Source organism: Ruditapes philippinarum, unplaced genomic scaffold (genome assembly GCF_026571515.1).
Source record: "Ruditapes philippinarum isolate M1 unplaced genomic scaffold, ASM2657151v2 ctg11688_1_1_1_1, whole genome shotgun sequence".
NCBI lineage: Eukaryota > Metazoa > Mollusca > Bivalvia > Venerida > Veneridae > Ruditapes > Ruditapes philippinarum.
In genome coordinates, this window is record NW_026857987.1 from 858 (window position 1) to 21,488 (window position 20,631).

At 34.0% G+C, this 20,631-nt stretch overlaps 1 protein-coding gene across 1 annotated transcript; it reads right to left on the minus strand.

The window, feature by feature from the left end:
- Window positions 1–242: 242 nt before the first annotated feature.
- On the minus strand, window positions 243–16,433 carry LOC132751680 (uncharacterized). Its single transcript, XM_060741898.1, has 11 exons — window positions 13,989–16,433; window positions 12,886–13,013; window positions 12,421–12,472; window positions 10,379–10,434; window positions 10,013–10,061; window positions 9,283–9,413; window positions 8,766–8,864; window positions 7,856–8,000; window positions 6,561–6,617; window positions 4,449–4,658; window positions 243–2,987 (listed from the first exon to the last, which is right to left on the minus strand). The coding sequence occupies exons 4-11, from the start codon at window positions 10,412–10,414 to the stop codon at window positions 2,860–2,862; spliced, it is 855 nt and encodes a 284-aa protein (XP_060597881.1). The 5' UTR covers window positions 10,415–10,434; window positions 12,421–12,472; window positions 12,886–13,013; window positions 13,989–16,433; the 3' UTR covers window positions 243–2,859.
- Between the last annotated feature and the right edge of the window lie 4,198 nt (window positions 16,434–20,631).

Consider the following 20,631-nt stretch of genomic DNA (forward strand, 5'->3'; position numbering starts at 1 on the left):
CCTGGATCCAGTGATAACACAAAAAGTACTGAAAATATGTTTATGAAACTTGACATATGGGTAGATGGCAGTATGGAAATTATGCACATCCTTTTCTTATCTTCCTATGTTGAAAATTCTGGTTGCTATGGCAACAAATAGACTGAATTTCAAGATTTCTGGTTCTAGTTTTTAAGTTTTTTCACTATAAGTTCTTTATTTCTTAAGGTATTTTCTTCATACTTTAAATATAAGTTGCTTGTCATCAACCACATCATATGTGACAAGGTTTACAACTCTAGCACAGAATTTTTCAGAATTACCTCCCTTGAACTTTAAATTTTCATGAAAAAAACATTGTTTTTTTTTTTTAATAACTTCTTTTTCTGAATGTATCTACTTCAAACTTCATATAAATGTTTCTTACTATCACTCAACATTAAATTTTGTGAGTGTTCAATACTCTAGCAAGACTATTTCCAGAATTATGCCCCTTTTGAACTTAGACTTTTTTTTGAGAAATTGGTAATTTTTACTCCAACTTCTACAATCATGATTGATAGGATTTTAAAAATGTTATATTTTGATAACAGGGATGTTTAAAAAATAACTTTAGAGTGTCTTTCAGTCCGTCTGTCTGTACATAAAAACTGTTTCCTGTGATCACTTTTAAAGAACTTTTTCAACAAATTTACTTAAAATAGGAACCTAAGTGAATGGCCCTTCAGAATGTTGCTTGGGCTCTTACCGGTAGGGGACTTATGGATTGCTTGCAATACTATGATAATTGCTTGTATTAACAATGAAATAGCTGTCCTCACACACCTCTATTTAACTAATTATCGGCAAAAAAACCCACGGCTGATAAATGTTAATGGTTTGGCCGTGGTTATCCGACAATGTGCTTGTCTGTTTTCCATAAGGAACTGTCCATGAATCACTTTGACCATTGGTAGGGAGAATGGCCCTACGGCATGTACAGTCTTTGGTCATACGTTACAAAGAACACTGCAACACAAGATTCAATTACATACCTTTCTTTTCTTTTTTAAGTAAGATATTCCAGGTGAGTTAAAAGAGCAGAATGCATTCCTTTATTTTGTTTGTTTATATATATGTTATGTATGTTTTTACTTGATGCTTTTACTTTCAGCTGTTTTAGCTCCATTTTTAGCTCGACTTTTTTTTAGCTCACCTGACCACGAAGTGGTCAAGGTGAGGTATAGTGATGGGGCTATGTCCGGTGTCCGTCGAAATGCGTCGTGAGTCTTCAACAATTGGGTTGTTAACAGTCTAGCAGTCACAGTTTTGATTGGATCATCATCAAACTTTGTCAGAATGTTTGTTACAATGAAATACAGATCGAGTTCGAAGATGGGTTATCTCGGGTCAAAAACTAGGTCACAGGAGCTAAAAATAGAAAAAGCTTGTTAACACTCTAGAGGCTGCAGTTTTCATCCAAATATCCTGGAAATTTGTCAGGAAGGTTGTTTTGATGATATCTAGGTCAAGTTCAAAGATGGGCCATCTCTGGTCAAAAACTAGGTCACAGGAGCTAAAAATAGAAAAAGCTTGTTAACACTCTAGTGGCTGCAGTTTTCATCCAAATATTCTGGAAATTTGTCAGGAAAGTTGTTTTGATGATTTCTAGGTCAAGTTCAAAGATGGGTCATCTCAGGTCAAAAACTAGGTCACAGGAGCTAAAAATAGAAAAAGCTTGTTAACACTCTAGACTGCCCTACTGAAAAAATGACTGGGAATCCCAGTGGGATTTCAATTGGGATCCCAATGGGACCCACCGGGAATTTTGGTCGGGATCCCACCCTATCCCGATGGGATCCCACCCTTATCCCAGTGGGATCCCTACCAAATTTCCCACTAGGTCCCAATGGGATCCCAATTGAAATCCCACCTTTATCCCAGTGGGATCCCGACCAAATTTCCCAGTGGGATCCCGATGGGATCCCAATTGAAATCCCACCCTTATCCCAGTGGGATCCCGACCAAATTTCCCACTGGGATCCGAATTGAAATCCCACCTTTATCCCAGTGGGATCCCGACCAAATTTCCCAGTGGGATCCCGATGGGATCCCAATTGAAATCCCACCCTTATCCAAATGGGATCCCGACCAAAATTCCCAGTGGGATCCTATTGAAATCCCATCACCATCCCAGTGGGATCCCGACCAAATTTCCCAGTGGGATGCCAATTGAAATCCCACCACTATCCCGGGAGAATCCAACCCTTATCCCGGTAGGATCCCGACCAAATTTTGGGAATCTGGTGGATCCCAATTGAAATCCTAGCACTATCTTGGTGAGATTCCAACCAATTTAAAACCCTGTATGATCCTACCTCTCATCCAAGAGGGATCCAACAACTATCCAAGTGGGATCATCCACCTCATCTTATAAGCTGGGATCCATCCTCACCCCAGTGGGATTTTCCATTATCCCAGTGGGATATATGGATAAACAGAAGAATGAACAAAGGGAACTTGACATCATGCAATCACAAAAGCTTATCTTGTCACTTTGTGACAGGTGATGAGCTAAACATAGGCTTTTCTATCATTTGCAAACCTAAAAATTAGGGTGAGACACAAAAACAGCAAACAAATCTTTTGATGAAATAAGTAAAAGTTACAATTAAACATACAAACAAGCAGCAGTGAGTCCAAACTCTATGTGCCCTACTGACCATGTGAGTTTAAACATTTTTCCTTAACTTTATCCTATGACAGGCTGTCCAGCATCTTCTGACACAAAATTAGGGCAAAATTAAAGAAATTTTTGGGCTAAAATTATGGTACATAAAAAAAATCTTGGGGATCTGGCCCAAAACTTTGTAGGAAAGATAGGGAAAAGCTAGCCATTGTTCAGTTCTGTAATTTGTATTTATTATTTTTTATTGCTCTTATTTTATCATTCAATTTTGTTACAATTTCCTGGGTCCATATTCTGTCCTTTTCTGCTTCTGAACTGTTGTATCTGTTGAACACATGACCTATAATGATGAAACAAACAAAAAATGATTACTATTGAGAAACTTTTGTTTTCTGATCAGAAAAGAATAGCTGACCAATGTTGCTGGGCGAGTCATTTTCATAAAATTTCTTCATGTCCCAGGTTTTCTTTTTATCAACACCCTTGCTAACCTGCATAACAGACCAGACAGAAAAGGTGGTGCAATGATTTCATTACTAAAACAATATGTTAAAATGACAAAATATTTACAAGAGGAACATCATAAACCTGTGTAATACTGAGAAATAAGACATTGGTAAGAATCTAAAAATATATCCTTTATGGTACCATAGCAACCAGTGGTGATTTGAACAACATCATTTGAACAACTTGAATACAGAACCACCCAAGGATCATTTAAAATTTCTTTAAATTTTGCCAAGTGGTTTAATTAAGAGAAAATTTGTTTTAAGACAAATGTTAGACACACAGAAGAACACACAAAGGGATCACAAAAGCTTATCTTGTCATTTTGTGACAGGTGATAAGCTTAACATAGACTTTTCTATCATTTGATCCATTGTAGTTTTTTTATCAAACTTGACCCATATTAAGAATTGTTTCAGATTTTAAGCAGAGCATGATTTGACAAATTTTCATGCAAATTAAACGAAAAATGTGGTCTCCATGATGTAAACAAGGCATTATAAGGAGGATTTCCATAACTGAATTTGGCCTAGAATTCATCAAGAGAAACATTATGACAAAATTTCATGAAATTCCAACCCAAGATGAGGCTTCTAAGTTCTACTGTGTTAGTTAGGCATACAAACAGTATTCAGATGACCCCGCTTTTGACCCCAGTCCAATGTATTTTTGATCAAATTTCTAAAATATTGGACCTAAAATGGCATTTCTAGACAGAAAAACTTTTATTTTATAGCCCAAGTGACCCAGCTTCAGTCTCGTGCATGACTTAAGGTTTATGATCTGATCAAGTGTTTTTAAAGATCTGAACAGAAATATGCCCTCTAGAGTGTTAACAAGCTAATTGTTAACAAAGGAAGGACATAAGGTGATGACAGTAGGTAAACCTGGGCTTAAAAAAGTAGCTATTAAAATACTTACAGTTTCAAGACTATTGTATTTTATGGTATCATTATGATTTTGTGGAATATATATCTCTATATAAATTTAATTCTAGGCAATGTTAATTAGGAAAAAGGTAAGTCTTGATATAAGAATGGTAGCATGTTGGACTCCAAATCCAGAAGTTGCTGGTTCAAATCCAGGTTGGGGTATAAAAATTATTTTCTCTTATTTAGTCTTTCATCTCTAGACTATATAAGAAAGCAGTCAGCAAATTGGAAAATGATGTTGTGTTTGTACTGGTGTGAGAAAACCAGGAAATCATTGATAGGTTTACTGTCATCTACAAAATGATCAATGATGGTGTTAAATCTTAATAAAATAAAATTAACAGAATTCATAATTAACTTACTTCTCAGAGCCTTTCTTTTATTTAGATCCATTGCGATCTTTCCTTTAGATTGTCCATAAATAGACAGGGTAGAACATTCTTCTTTGTTTATTACCAGCTCAAGAAGCCCAAGTGCCAATTTCCCGGCACTGCTACTTGCCTTCTCTATGGCACTTAATCGAGAAGATGGGACTTTTATCCCATACTGGGGACTTCCCATGTACACAAGCTCTGTAAAAATAATAAACTATATTACCTAGAGCAAGTTACCAAATTTCTCTTTACAGAAACTTGATACTATGGTTAATTCTATAGAGGATCATTCTTGCAGTTTCCTGTAATATCAGATTATAATTTCAGAGTGGGCACCAAAAATGATATTTTCATTAGTGGCCCAGACACCAGTGCAAATATCATATATTGGTGTTCACAAGAAATTACTGTAATATTACATTAATACAAACATTTTTTGTTTATTTATGTCTATCAGTCTACTTTTGTTGGGTTTATTTCAATAACATATCGAAATTTGCAGGAAACTTTTAAAGGATGCATCGCAAAGATGACATCATTTTAACAGTGTCATCATCATAAATGTTTCCGACTTTTAGTACACTCGGTAAACTATTTGACATTAATCCAGGTATCATATTTGAAAGGCCAGTGAGTTTATCAGAATATTATTCATGTTATAAACCACCGAAAACATGAAATAAATGCATTCATAACACAATAAGTGAATAACCTGTATGCAGGTAGCAGTAAAGGTTATTTTGCGATAAACCATACTGTCATTCTTCATGAAGTAGAGTACTCAAGGAGTGTATAAAGTAGTTAGCTGTTTTATAACATTGATGTTTAAAAACATGTGTTAGAATTGAAATAACAAGTTCCAAAGAGTGATTTATCTATGAATAACTTTAGGCTTTTGTTCTTATGCAAAGCAATATATCAGCCTTCCTGATAAATTCATAGGCATATTTGGAAACTTATTCTTTCATAATTAATTATTATCTATATTGAACAGAAGCTGTGAAGATTTGACAATTGCCTCTGCCATCCTGTACCACCCCCCACTCCAATTTTTTTTTGCTATTATAGCAGTGATTTTTACTCGGTATTTATCAGCCGAAAAATGACTGTTTCCCCAGTGCCAAAATAGGTATATTGTACCCTAAAAATACTCATATTTCCCCCTAAAATTCCCTGTGTACATTCTTCACCAGAGCAGTAGACTTACATCAGCTAGAAGACAAAAAGCTGTCCTTATAGACAGTCTCTGCTTTGTACCATGCATGTTAAATTTAATTGAAATTGAAAATTTTATAAATTGTGTGGGTAAATTTCATTCCCAGTTGTTGGAAATTGAATTTTCCCTTTTCTGATTTTACGCCCTATATTTCCCCTTCAAAAAGTCACAGGTTGTTTTGAAAATTGAAAAAAAATAATAATGCTATTGTCTTAAAGTATGTATTCTGGTTTGACTGTATAGTTGTACATAATGATCTGGATCCATGCTTGTCTCATATACTATAACTTTGATGTTCTTATTACATAAACCATTCTCGAAAACATGATACTTCTTAAATACAGTCAACATTAGTGATTTTCCGATTGTCGCAAGTAGCCGATAATCAATTACTTATATGTAAAGCGACAATAATCGATTCACAAAAAATTTGTTCCGCAATCGTCGAAAATGTTTAAAGTATCAAAAGGAATTAATTCTGACGGTGATTTTCTTAAATTAGGAACACCTTGCTGATCGCGGAAAAATCATCTCAGAGACAATTTTGATTTGAACAGGATAAATAAGTGATGTAAACAATAGTAATATAATGTGATGTAAATGTTATTATTTGACATCCATTGCAAAATAAATCTATTTCTTAAAATTATGACTATGTAAAGTTAAAACTGTGTTGAAAAGTGCTAAATGGAGTTCATGTTACTGAATATAATAAAGTATTGGGAGTAATTGTTACTTCCCTATTTCTTTTTAATGCGACTTTATTCGAAAAGTTATCGATTATGACCCATCCAACTGAACCGACGATCGATTGGGACAAATTCCATCCAATTTCCATCACTAGTCAACATATCTTTTTCAGTAGTGGGGGGAAATATTCTTACCATCAACACCAACTGCGCCAATTTCCTCTAATGCTGAAGGCACATCCTCCTCAATTTCTAAAAATAGTACAAATAAATGTTATCATGTAATGGCTCTCCACATTTGAACAGTGCTGGTAAATCTGGCTATCAAAGTTTGGTTTGTTTGCGTTTTTAGGTTTCAATTTTATTTCAGTCATATTGAGGCGGTCTTCCAGGGTGAGCATAGACCTTCTAATAATAGGAAACTGGCTAAGGGCAGATAAGTCAAGTAAATTGCATGGTCAGATTATGCTTCCTGAGCACTGCACTTCCTCTGATTGCCATTAATCTATATTCTAAGATTTTGCTTATCATCAGTTGTTTTATATTAGAGTCTGATATTCTGATAACATTATTTGTTTGGGTCTGGCAATCCAAACAAATAATGTTAGCACAATTTCAGACTCTAATATATTTAACTACCAAATCCTCAAATAGTCTGTTAGTCTCTACTGACAGGTGCATTAATTTTCAAACATTCTCACAGAACAGGAAAAATAGTTCCAGATTGGTCAAAGGTTTCTAATGCAATTTTGTTACATGTATATTATCATTTGTTTTTTTTGTTTTTTAAAAAAGAAGATAAATGAAGAAGTTGTCTGCACAAAACAAACTTGTTTGTAACAGTTAAAACATTGATTAAAGCGCATATATTTTAATTTGGTCCCAGATGTTTATTTATTTATATATAACGTGACGCCAATTTGGTTCATAACATGAATCATGTAGATGTGATACTCTGCTGCCTGAATCATTTTGCAGTAATGGTTTAACTCTCTTTTTGAATCTTTGAATATCATATCATCATAGAATTTGTTTGCAACAAACACTAATTTGTTATAGTAATTGATGTGCATGAAATCTCACAGAAGTCAAAATTAGGGATTTCAAATCTATTCAGCCCCAAATTACCAAAGAGGTTTCGGCACTTTACCAAATCAGCCCCATTTTTTGTTCAGAATATATGTCTTAGCTTTACTGTTTGTGTTTTAAAAGTATTACATAAATAATGAACAAATAAATGAATGTAATCTTTCAACCATAACATTTCTGATATTCTGAGACCCAAACAACATCAGCTCCTTCTGTGCTTTGATCAATATTAATGCACTGGACAAGGATGGGCCAGATGGACAGAAAAAGTGGCGCTATTATTGACTTCCGGTTTGGGCAGTATAATAAAACATATGCCAAAAATACCGGCTATATAGCAGATATCAGCCAAACCTTAATTTAACAGAAGGGGCTAAAGCTTAAATGAACACATCTGTTACCTTCTATCGAAACATCTTGCACAGGACTATTGTCTGCCAACTTTGGTGTAGACTTAGTACATGTAGTAGGGATCACAGCTGGTGGTTTGATCTTTTGAATAACAGCTGGTTGACTGCAATTTAATCTGTCAGATGGCGATAGATTCTTGAAAGTAAATGGAGACTGGTCATAAGAAAATAGGTTACAGTAGCATACCTGTGCATCATTTAAAATGTATATTTTTATGGTTAATGGCCAAGCTTGTGTCCCAATATGCTGTTGTAATCCTACTTTTAAATTTCATTAATATAATCTTACACTCAATCATTTAGAATTAAAAATAACATATCCCATACTGATTTTATCGCTCAATAGAATCACACCTTGGAGTTGAGATGGGAGGATTTATATATTATAATGATAGGCATCTAAACAACAAACAAGCAGTGCTTTTATGAAGGGATGAAATCTCTTTTGGGATTTGTTATTTCGTTTCTAACAAGACATACTTAAATAAACTTGACAAGTTTGACATCAAGCAAAAATAATGCCTGTTTTAAGCTGTACTTTTTTTCAGCACATCACATCATCAATGGCGAATGCAGTGTAATTGTTGTATATTAAATAAACTTTGAGTCCTCCTTTGATCAAAAGGAAAAAGTCAAGTTAGAATCCCCAATAATTATATTTTACAACAAACACAGCACTGATCACTTTGAAATACAGTTTATAGATCAGACAACTATAGAACAAGAAAACATGGTTGGTTATTGAACACAGGTACTGGTAATTACTACAATCATATTATCAAAAGGAACACTTTAAAATTATTTTTTACTTAAAAAGTGTGAGTAGCTAAGGTAGAGCCTTCATCAGAAGACTGTATGGGTGGGAAACACAGAAGTTTAATAAGATTTATATCAATCCTACCTTGTATATACTCTTCAAACATGATCTGCAGTTAAAGAGCTGAATAATCCGTTGTTGGTTATCTATGACATTTTCTATTTTTTTCTCCATTTCTTTCATCTGCAAAACATAAAATACAATGTATTTGTATGCTGTCTTCTATAACCTATCCCTATTACATGATTAACAAATATTTCATAGAGAATCAGATATCACTTGTTTGAGAAAAATACATACAACATTGTTATAACAAAATGAGCTTGAGGACTGGTTATAGTTAAAGGAATCCTTTGTACCAAGTTTTGTAAAATTCTGTTGTGAAATAAATTGCATGAATTTGCAAGGACATAACAAGAGATATTTGTTACACATGTATGCCTTCAAAGAAAACACCTAAAACTGTTAATCTCTGATCAGAATAAAATATGATAATACAGTTCTAAAATACCTTGACCAATGACCTCAAAAGAAATAGTAGTCGTCTATAATAGTTTTTTTTTTTTTTCTAAAACAAAATTTTTTTTTTTTATTAACTTACTCTTTCCAGTATAGGGCCATCCTCTGCTTGTAAGTCATCCAGGAGAACAAGAGACGACTCCTGGTTCGTAAGGGCCCTTGACATCTCCATCTCTCTTGCTTTTTTAGCTTTTAATTTCTTTTCTGTTTTACCTTTTTGAAGGTAAATTTGAAATTTGAAAATTTGTTAAAAATAATGTGATTATTAAGGATCATTTTTATTTATAAATATTCTAAAGATCTTAATTATATTCTACAAAAAGAACTGCAAGAAAGAGACAAATGCTTTATAAACTGTTTCTATGTCAACATACTGGAGATATATATTTTAGAATATAAAGCCTGAAAAGCAGGACCAGTTCAGAGATATATCCAATAAAATAAACTGCATACATTAGGCAAAATGATTTTCAAATAGTCGGCCTCACAGCATAGTCTTACTCCACATAAAGTTGCTGGTTCAAATACCAGTAATGGCAAAGCAATTATTTCCATCTCAATGAATCTTTTACCTCTGACCCATGTAAGAAAGCAGTCTATGGCTAGGAAAAAATGGCTAATTCAATTGTTTATTAGTTTTTACACATCTTTCAACAAGTTTTCAACTATTTTGCAGTGACAGTTCATTTATTCAAGGTTACAAATATAACTATGGCCATGGACACTCTAACATAGTCAGGAAGATATTGGTGGAAGAACTGTCTGTTGTAATATGACAAATGATATTAAAGTCAGCTGTAAAGCGAACTAACCTGTTTCTAGATCTGCTGTCATTGTTGGTTTTTCCATCCTTTGAAGGTCCTAGAAAAATTTAAAAATTACTACATTTTGTAAATCCATTTACAGCCACAACATTCTACGTTTGATAACCAACTAAGTAGCAATCGAGGCGTCATGGGTTTGATCCCCTGCTCTGACAACAAATTTAGCTAATGTTCACAAAAACTTGTTGAGCAGACAACTAGACTCAAAGTTGGCAGGACCACCAAAAAATAATTTGACTCAGCCGAAATTCAACTAAAACATGTGTTTAAGTTAAAAGGAATGTGACCATGATGAAAAAAAAGACTAAAGTCATGTTCAGCTGTAACATAATGCTACATGGAAAAGTCTCTTACCTTTTTCGTCTTTTTAATTCTGTTTTCCATGGACATGATGGGTGACAGCAATGAGTCTATAACATAAACAAGAGGGTCATGATGGCCCTAAATCTCTCACCTGAGTCAAAATACTTATTAATTTGTTGGGTTTTTTTTAAAAATAAGATTTTTTTTTGTGTTTTTACTATATAGATATAAAGAAAGTCAATGACACCCTGGGCGGGGCCATGACTCCAGGGCCTTTTTTAAAATAGACTTGGTAGACACTCACTAGAAGATGTTTCATGCTTAACATCTTAGCGTTCTTGAAAGAAGATATTTTTTAGTTTTTTCTTTAAGTTACCATGGCAACCAGAGTTTGGCATGGAATTTAATTCTTTGAACTATTCTTAAAGAAGACCACCAAAGGAACATTCCTGAGAATTTTGGATGAAATTGGCTTAGTTTTTGAGATGTTGTTTTAAGTAAAAGTTTATGGACACAGGACGAAAAGCAATCACAAAAGCTCACCATGTCACATTGTTACAGGTGAGCTATTAAAAAAACATGTAAATATATACTTCAAAGGCAAAAGTAAATACCGATGATGGCCTGGCTTTGAAAATTTACTTCCTGGTTTTATAGAGCTATTTAAGGTACGGACTGATGTATGACAGACACAGGGTCATGATATAAGCATGAAATCTGCCAGTGGAGCTACAAAATATTAGATTGATTCTCCTTCTGACACAGTGGTATATTAGATTGATTCTCCTTCTGACACAGTGGAAATTTTAATTATCACTAAGAAGGATCATATAGAACTTCAATAGCATAGTGATAATGTCACAAATTAGACTATCATCTGAAACAAGGGCTAGGTTCCATTTAACAGTAAAAATCTAAAATTGGCAAAAACAATTTGGGGGGAAAGGAAGGGCAATAATTAGAAAATTGTGGTAGAGATTGTGATAGTGATGATGCTTTGTACCAAATATCTTCGATTTTGGAAAAGATTTTGGAACTTTTACTTTAAAAGCATCAACGTCACTAAACAAGAGCTGTCACAGGAGACAGCAAAGCTCGACCAATAAAAGACTGGACACAGTAAGGAAGACAAAACTATGAAAGGAAAATCAATTATGTATAATTATATATTAAGTTATATAAAAAATAATATTGTTAACATATTAAATTCTAAGATCAAGGGGAATAATTCTAGAAATGGTCATGCTAGAGTTATGAACCTTGTCACACAACATGTGTGTAATGATAAGAAATATATATTTTAAAGTTTGAAGTAGATACCTTAAAAAGTAAAGAAGTTATAATATTTCTTAAAGAAAATCCTAAGTTCAAAGAGAGATAAATTTGTAAATATTGCTTCAGGAGTTATGAACATTGTCACATAAAATGGAATTGATGATAAGGAATAAGTATTTGAAGTTTGAGGTAGATACTTTTAAAACTAAAAAAGTTATAGTAAAAAAAAAACATTTTCCTAGTAAACAAATCTAAGTTGATGGGGAGATAATTCTTGCAATATTGGTGCTAGAGTTATGAACCTCGTCACATAACATGTGGTTAATGATAAGGTACATATATTTGAAGTATGAAATTGATCCCTTAAGAAATAAATAACAGTAAAAAATTAATATTTTTAAGGAAAATTCTAAGTTCAAGGGAAGATAAATCTGAAAATATTGGTGCCAGAGTTATGAACCTTGTCACATAACATGTGGATGATGATAAGGTACATACATTTGAAGTATGAAATTAATCCCTCAAGAAATAAAGAAGTAACAGTAAAAAATAATTTTTTTTTAAGGAAAATTTTCAAGGGGAGATAAATCTGAAAATATTGGTGCTAGAGTTATGAACCTTGTCACATAAGATGTGGTTGATAAGGAACATATATTCAAAGTTTGAAGTGGATAACTTAAGGAATGACAAAGTTATAGTGAAAAATATTTTACTGCACCAAAACTTTAATCTGAAATCTAGGTGCGGACGACGCCGGGGCAAGTAGGACAGGTCACCTTACACTTTGTATAGTCGAGCTAAAAATAATAATCTATTACCTGATTGATCACTATCAGTTTCTTCCTCTGTGAATATTCCATTGTCAATTTTCTGCAAATACATTAAATCAAATTATTTTAAAATCAATGAAGTGGAATGAAAAACTTTGAAAAAAATTTGTAGTCACTTTGGTGAAAGTTCCAACTTGATGATAATGCCATAAATAACATGGAACAGACCAATATAATTATATCCTTCTAAAATTGACCAATAAAGACAGAACACAGCCTTGACCAAGTCTGTCATATTATTGATTTATCTTTCTGAAGAAAAATGGCCCTATCGCTATTGAACCATATGAGTCTATATTGAATGCACAAAATTAAAAGGAAACTTTCAGTTTAAACTGCATGATGCTAAAATATAAAAACCTAATCACTAATTGATTTTGCAAAGCATAGTATTTTCCATAGCATTCATTAATTTGCGGTGTTATTTCTTTCTTCAATGTTTCTTTTAGTCACCTGGTTTTCCTTGTCAAAGCTATAGGTGCCCTCCTTTCCTACCCATACCCTTTTGGTGGTCTTTTTTCCTTCTTCAAGGGTTTTTTTGGTCTGTTTCCCACTCTCACAAACGATGCCTTTACTTTGATCTGAAAACAGAACAATCTAATTAGATAGAAAGAATATAATAATACACTGGATTAGAAAACAAAAGAATACTTTATTGAATCAATGTATGGATATAAAATGGCTTGAACATCTTGACAGTCCAAAAAAGGTCATCTAACTATACAGAATATCAGGAAGATTTTTATTTAGTAACCTCAGCAAATGTAATTTAATTGTTTAATTTTTTCCTAGTATGAACTCCAAAAATTATTGTGTGACTGTTTAAATTAGTGACATAGTAAATCGGTTGCAATATTGTCGTAAAATTCATGAGTGGGTGTTTTCCATTTGTAATATCTGGCAGAGGCTTCAAGTTAACGTCAATTGTACTGAATCAAGGTATGTATCCCTCTAGTGGGTTATTGAATTATTACCTTTTATGGGACAAACACAGAGATCTTTTTAAAAACAAAAATGTTTGTTTACAAATTGTATTCGGTTTATCTTTCATTTTATAGTATGTGAAAATCTTTGCAAGAAAGGGAATTTTAGACAATGCCATGTGGAGAATGACTATTTTGAACTATTGGTTATTCCTTTGCCCCAAAGTTATGTGTTTTAATGCATATGTGACCAGTGCAGTCTGATTAGGACCTAAAATGTTCATTTTTATATTCATAAAAGAATTTCTAAATGGAAAGCAAACTTTGGAGATCATGATCAGACTGCATGGGTGTGCAGATATTAAGGTTTTGTTATGATCCCAGTTTGACATTTATTAAACTAGCAGGGATCAAAAATTCCACTTGTCCCGTAAGTTGTCCGCTCGTATTTACAAGTACAGATCCATGCAGGGCAAGTATAAAATGTTAGAATGCTCGTCCAGTAGGACAAGCTGAAATATGCTGATGTAATATATTGACGCATGGTTCTAAATATTTAAAGGTATCACTTTGTACAAATTATCGCTTTGTCAATTATGAATATAATATTAAACTGTTTGCTACATCTATTACCTTTATCGCGAATGTACTGAATTATTCTTTTCTTTATGTCCTTTGGATCCTCCTGTGGTAAAGTAATATTAACAAACTCCCTTAATGATCTTTCCTCCTTTTTTATACTGTCTTCCTGGTAGCTCTCTGCAATACAGATAATAGAACTATGATCATTGAAGATTCAGTTCCAGTGTATAACAGTCTGCACAAAAAACTCTTTATGGTAATAGACATTCAGGCTTTGTCCATCAAACTTACAAATTTTAACGGAAACAAGACAACTCAAAAAATGGCTGAGGGTGAATTGTCTGGGGGTGAGTTGTCTGTAAGCTAAATTTGTAATTTTTAGTTTGTATGTAAAATAATATGAAAAAATATTAACACATAGTAACAAATATTATCTTTAAGAAATAAATTATAATAACTAATTTAAATATGACTAAATATTTTATAAATATCAATTAAGTAAAGAAACACAACAAATTTCTTATTGCATCTTCTAATTTTAAGATAAATTTCATCAAAATTAAATTTAAAGAAATGGGGGGTGAATTGTCTGTGTCATTTTTCCAATAATGCGGGGTGAACTGTCTGGTGGGTGAATTGTCTGGAAAAAATGGCCGAGAGTGAATTGTCTGGGGGTGAGTTGTCTGTAAGCCATTTTAACAAGCCTGAAAAAGGTTTTTCAAATTTACTCAAAGCAGGAGAAAATTATGCAAAGTGATATCACTTGATTAACATTTATTTTAATATTCTTAGACAGAATGTCAGGAAGGTTGTTTTGATGATATCTAGGTCAAGTTCGAAGATGGGTCATGTCCGGTCAAAAACTAGGTCACAGGAGCTAAAAATAGAAAAAGCTTGTTAACACTCTAGTGGCTGCAGTTTTCATCCAAATATTCTGGAAATTTGTCAGGAAAGTTGTTTTGATGATTTCTAGGTCAAGTTCAAAGATGGGTCATCTCAGGTCAAAAACTAGGTCACAGGAGCTAAAAATAGAAAAAGCTTGTTAACACTCTAGACTGCTAGGCTGCAGTTTTCATCCAAATATTCTGGAAATTTGTCAGGAAGGTTGTTTTGATGATATCTAGGTCAAGTTTGAAGATGGGTCATGTCCGGTCAAAAACTAGGTCACAGGAGCTAAAAGAAGAAAAGGTTTCACACTCTAGTGGCTGCAGTTTTCATCTAAATATTCTGGAAATTTGTCAAGAATGTTGTTTTGATGATATCTAAGTCAAGATTGAAGATGGGTCATGTCCAGTCAAAAACTAGGTCACAGGAGCTAAAAATAGAAAAAGCTTGTTAACACTCTAGAGGGTGCAGTTTTCATCCAAATATTTTGGAAATTTGTCAGGAAGGTTGTTTTGATGATTTCTAGGTCAGGTTCGAAGATGGGATATCTCCGGTCAAAAACTAGGTCACAGGAGCTAAAAATAGAAAAAGCTTGTTAACACTCTAGTGGCTGCATTTTTTATTCAAATATTCTGGAAATTTGTCAGGAAAGTTGTTTTGATGATTTCTAGGTCAAGTTCGAAGATGGGTCATGTCTGGTCAAAAACTAAGTCACAGGAGCTAAAAATAGAAAAAGCTTGTTAACACTCTAATGGTTGCAGTTTTCATCCAAACATTCTGGAAATTTTTCAGGAAGGTTGTTTTGATGATTTCTAGGTCAAGTTCAAAGATGGGTTATCTCAGGTCAAAAACTAGGTCACAGGAGCTAAAAAAAAAGAAGCTTGTTAACACTCTAGAGGCTGCAGTTTTCATCTAAATATTCTGGATATTTGTCAAGAAGGTTGTTTTGATGATTTCTGGGTCAAGTGCTAAGATTGGTCTTGTCAAGTTAAAAAACTAGGTCACAGGAGCTAAAAATAGAAAAATCTTTTTAACACTCTAGTGGCTGCAGTTTTGATCCAAATTTCTTGGAAATTGGTCAGGAAGGTTGTTTTGATGATTTCTAGGTCAAGTTTTAATAAGGGTCGTGTCCGGTCAAAAATTAGGTCACTTTGCCCAAATATGAAAAAATCTTTATAACACACTAGAGGTCACATGTTTGACTCAGTTGTCATCAAACTTGGCCATGATGCTTGTTTAAGACATTGCTTGGATGGGGTTGTGTCAGGTGAGCGATCCAGGGCCATCATGGCCCTCTTGTTTTTAAAGTTTGTCCGGACTACTTCTCTTATACCACGAATGCAATGTCAATGAAACTTTACAGGATTGATCTGTAGCTCAAGTCCTTGCACATATTGCACGGGTTTTCCGGTTGAATGCTTTTTGGCCGAGTTATGGCCCTTTGTTAAAAAGGTGTTTTTTTCTGTGTGTTGCCAGATACACAAAAGCTTGTCCGGACTACTCCTCATAAAGTACTGGTGCAATTTCATCCAAACTTTACAGGAGTGAACAGTACCAAGTCTAGTTATGCATATTGTCAGCATTTTCCGGTTCAATGATTAATAACAGAGTTATGGCCCTTATAATACTCACCTGGCATTAAATGATTAAATAAAATAAGCAAATTATGTGTTGCCTGTCAAGCTGAAGACATGGTACTAACAAGATTTCAATTGAGCTTACAGTTTATCATGTACATACATGTATATACATCAATGTACAGTTCATGTTTACAAAATCAAAACAGGCCGAGTGTTCACAAAAATTTAAGAATCAGGACCAAATTAAAAACTAGTATTCTTCATTGTTTATCCTCATAGATTATATATCGATGGCAAGTTTATGAAATTTTAGATAAATTTATTGTTATTTTTGTAAGATAAGGGAATTTTACAGTTGATCCAAATATTAATCCTGATCCTAAAATTGATTCTGATTTTGAAGTTAAAAGCTTGAACAGGACCTAAATGTGTTAGTCATAAATTCTATAAACTTATTTGTCAGACATGGGACAGAGCAAATGTCACAAAAACTGTAACTATTTATGCCAACAAATCTCAGTACATGTAATTCACTAAAAAGTATCAGTTATTTGGTATAAGATTTGAGTAGGAACATTGGATTTACATCTTTTGTCCCTGATTTGAACAACAAATTATAGATTTTAAGTCATTTTTGATCAAAGTATATTGCCCTAAATTTTTATACCTAGTATACTATTTTTATAAAACTTAGACAACAAGCTTGTTATTCATATTATATTACATTATTACTTGCATTAAAATTGCTTATTCATAAATAAACATTGTATATATCAGTGTATGAAGTTCAGTCAAAGAAAGATATTTTATTTAAAGAACCCAAAGAGCTAGAGCTAAGATATTTGGCATGAAACATCTTCTAGTAAGTGTCTACCAAGTTTGTTCAAATAAAAGCCCTGGGGTCAAAATTGGCCCCACCCTGGGGGTCATTGATTTTCCCTATGTGCATATACTAAAAACTTAAAAAATCTTCTTTTAAATAACCCAAAGAGCTAGAGCTAAGATATTTGGCATGAAACATCTTCTAAAAAGTGTCTACCAAGTTTGTTCAAATAAAAGCCCTGGGGTCTAAATTGGCCCAGCCCTGGGAGGTCATTGATTTTCTCTATATGCATATAGTAAAAACTTAAAAAATCTTCTTTTAAAGAACTGTAAGAGCTAGAGCTAAGATATTTGGCATGAAACATCTTTTAGTGAGTGTCTACCAAGTTTGTTCAAATAAAAGCCCTGGGGTCAAAAATGGCCCTGCCCCGTGGGGTCATTGATTTTCCCTATATGCATAAAGTAAAAACTTAAAAAATCTTCTTTTAAAGAACTGAAAGAGCTAGAGCTTAGATATTTGGCATGAAACATCTTCTAGTGAATGTCTACCAAGTTTGTTCAGATTAAAGCCCTTGGGTCAAAATTGGCCCCGCCCCAGGGGTCATTGATTTTCCCTATATGCATATAGTAAAAACTTAAAAAATCTTCATTTAAAGAACCGTAAGAGCTAGAGCTAAGATATTTGGCATGAAACATCTTCTAGTGAGTGTCTACCAAGTTTGTTCAAATAAAAGCCCTGGGGTCAAAATTGGCCCACCCCGGGGGTCATTGATTTTCCCTTTATGCATATAGTAAAAACTTAAAAAATCTTCTTTTAAAGAACTGTAAGAGCTAGAGCTAAGATATTTGGCATGAAACATCTTCTACTGAGTGTCTACCAAGTTTGTTCAAATAAAAGCCCTGGGGTCAAAATTGGCCCCGCCCCGGGGGGTCATTGATTTTCTCTATTTGCATATGGTAAAAACTTAAAAAATCTTCTTTTAAAGAACTGTAAGAGCTAGAGCTAAGATATTTGGCATGAAACACCTTCTAGTCAGTGTCTACCAAGTTTGTTCAAATAAAAGCCCTGGGGTCAAAATTGGCCCTGCTCCGTGGGGTCATTGATTTTCCCTATATGCATAAAGTAAAAATTTAAAAAATCTTCTTTTAAAGAACTGTAAGAGCTAGAGCTTAGATATAAACATCTTCTAGTGAGTGTCTACCAAGTTTGTTTAAATAAAAGCCCTGGGGTCAAAATTGGCCCCGCCCCAGGGGTCATTGATTTTCCCTATATGTATAAAGTAAAAACCTAAAAAATCTTCTTTTAAAGAACCCAAAGAGCTAGAGCCATGATATTTGGCATGAAACATCTTCTAGTGAATGTCTACCAAGTTTGTTCAAATAAAAGGCCTGGGGTCAAAATTGGCCCTGCCCCAGGGGGTCATTGATTTTCCCTATATGCATATAGTAAAAACTTAAAAAAATCTTCATTTAAAGAACCCAAAGAGCTAGAGCTAAGATATTTGGCATGAAACATCTTCTAGTGAGTGTCTACCAAGTTTGTTCAAATAAAAGCCCTGGGGTCAAAATTGGCCCCACCCCGGGGGTCATTGATTTTCCCTTTATGCATATAGTAAAAACTTAAAAAATCTTCTTTTAAAGAACCCAAAGAGCTAGAGCTAAGATATTTGGCATGAAACATCTTCAAGTAAGTGTCTACCAAGTTTGTTCAAATAAAAGCCCTGGGGTCTAAATTGGCCCCGCCCCGGGGGGTCATTGATTTTCCCTATATGCATATAGTAAAAACTTAAAAAATCTTCTTTTAAAGAACTCAAAGAGCTATGGCTAAGATATTGAGCATGAAACATCTTCTAGTGAGTGTCTACCAAGTTTGTTCAAATAAAAGCCCTGGGGTCAAAAATGGCCCTGCCCCTCGGGGTCATTGATTTTCCCTTTATGCATATAGTAAATCTTAAAAAATCTTCTTTTAAAGAACTGTAAGAGCTAGAGCTTAGATATTTGGCATGAAACATCTTCTAGTGAATGTCTACCAAGTTTGTTCAGATAAAAGCCCTGGGGTCAAAAATGGCCCTGCCCCGTGGGGTCATTGATTTTCCCTATATGCATATAGTAAAAACTTAAGAAATCTTCTTTTAAAGAACTGTAAGAGCTAGAGCTTAGATATTTGGCATGAAACATCTTCTAGTGAATGTCTACCAAGTTTGTTCAGATAAAAGCACTGGAGTCAAAATTGGCCCCGCCCCAGGGGGTCATTGATTTTCCCTATATGCATATAGTAAAAACTTAAAAAAATCATTTAAAGAACCGTAAGAGCTAGAGCTAAGATATTTGGCATGAAACATCTTCTAGTGAGTGTCTACCAAGTTTGTTCAAATAAAAGCCCTGGGGTCAAAATTGGCCCACCCCGGGGGTCATTGATTTTCCCTTTATGCATATAGTAAAAACTTAAAAAATCTTCTTTTAAAGAACCCAAAGAGCTAGAGCTAAGATATTTGGCATGAAACATCTTCTAGTGAGTGTCTACCAAGTTTGTTCAAATAAAAGCCCTTGGGTCAAAATTGGCCCCGCCCCGGGGGGTCATTGATTTTTCCTATATGCATATAGTAAAAACTTAAAAAATCTTCTTTTAAAGAACTCAAAGAGCTATGGCTAAGATATTGAGCATCAAACATGTTCTAATAGGTGTCTACCAAGTTTGTTCAAATAAAAGCCCTGGGGTCAAAATTGGCCCTGCCCCGTGGGGTCATTGATTTTCCCTATATAAGCATATAGTAAAAACTTAAAAAATCTTCTTTTAAAGAACTGTAAGAGCTAGAGCTTAGATATTTGGCATGAAACATCTTCTAGTGAATGTCTACCAAGTTTGTTTAAATAAAAGCCCTGGGGTCAAAATTGGCCCCGCCCCAGGGGGTCATTGATTTTCCCTAATTGCATAAAGTAAAAACTTAAAAAATCTTCATTTAAAGAACCCAAAGAGCTAGAGCTAAGATATTTGGCATGAAACATCTTCTAGTGAATGTTTACCAAGTTTGTTCAAATAAAAGGCCTTGGGTCAAAATTGGCCCTGCCCCAGGGGGTCATTGATTTTCCCTATATATGCATATAGTAAAAACTCAAAAAATCTTCTTTTAAAGAACCGTAAGAGCTAGAGCTTAAATATTTGGCATGAAACATCTTCTAGTGAATGTCTACCAAGTTTGTTCAAATAAAAGCCCTGGGGTCAAAATTGGCTCCGCCCCAGGGGGTCATTGATTTTCCCTATATGCATATAGTAAAAGTTTAAAAAATCTTCTTTTAAAGGACCCAAAGAGCTAGAGCTAAGATATTTGGCATGAAACATCTTCTAGTGAGTGTCTACCATGTTTGTTCAAATAAAAGCCCTGGGGTCTAAATTGGCCCCGCCCTGG

Excerpts from the sequence above, each read along its gene's own strand:
- LOC132751680 (XM_060741898.1), bottom strand. The coding sequence starts at position 10,414 with ATGTCCATGGAAAACAGAATTAAAAAGACGAAAAAG. Across the intron at positions 9,414-10,012 it reads GACAGCAGATCTAGAAACAG|GTAAAACAGAAAAGAAATTA; the intron begins GTTAGTTCGCTT and ends ACCTTCAAAAAG. Across the intron at positions 8,865-9,282 it reads ATGGCCCTATACTGGAAAGA|ATGAAAGAAATGGAGAAAAA; the intron begins GTAAGTTAATAA and ends TATGTTTTGCAG.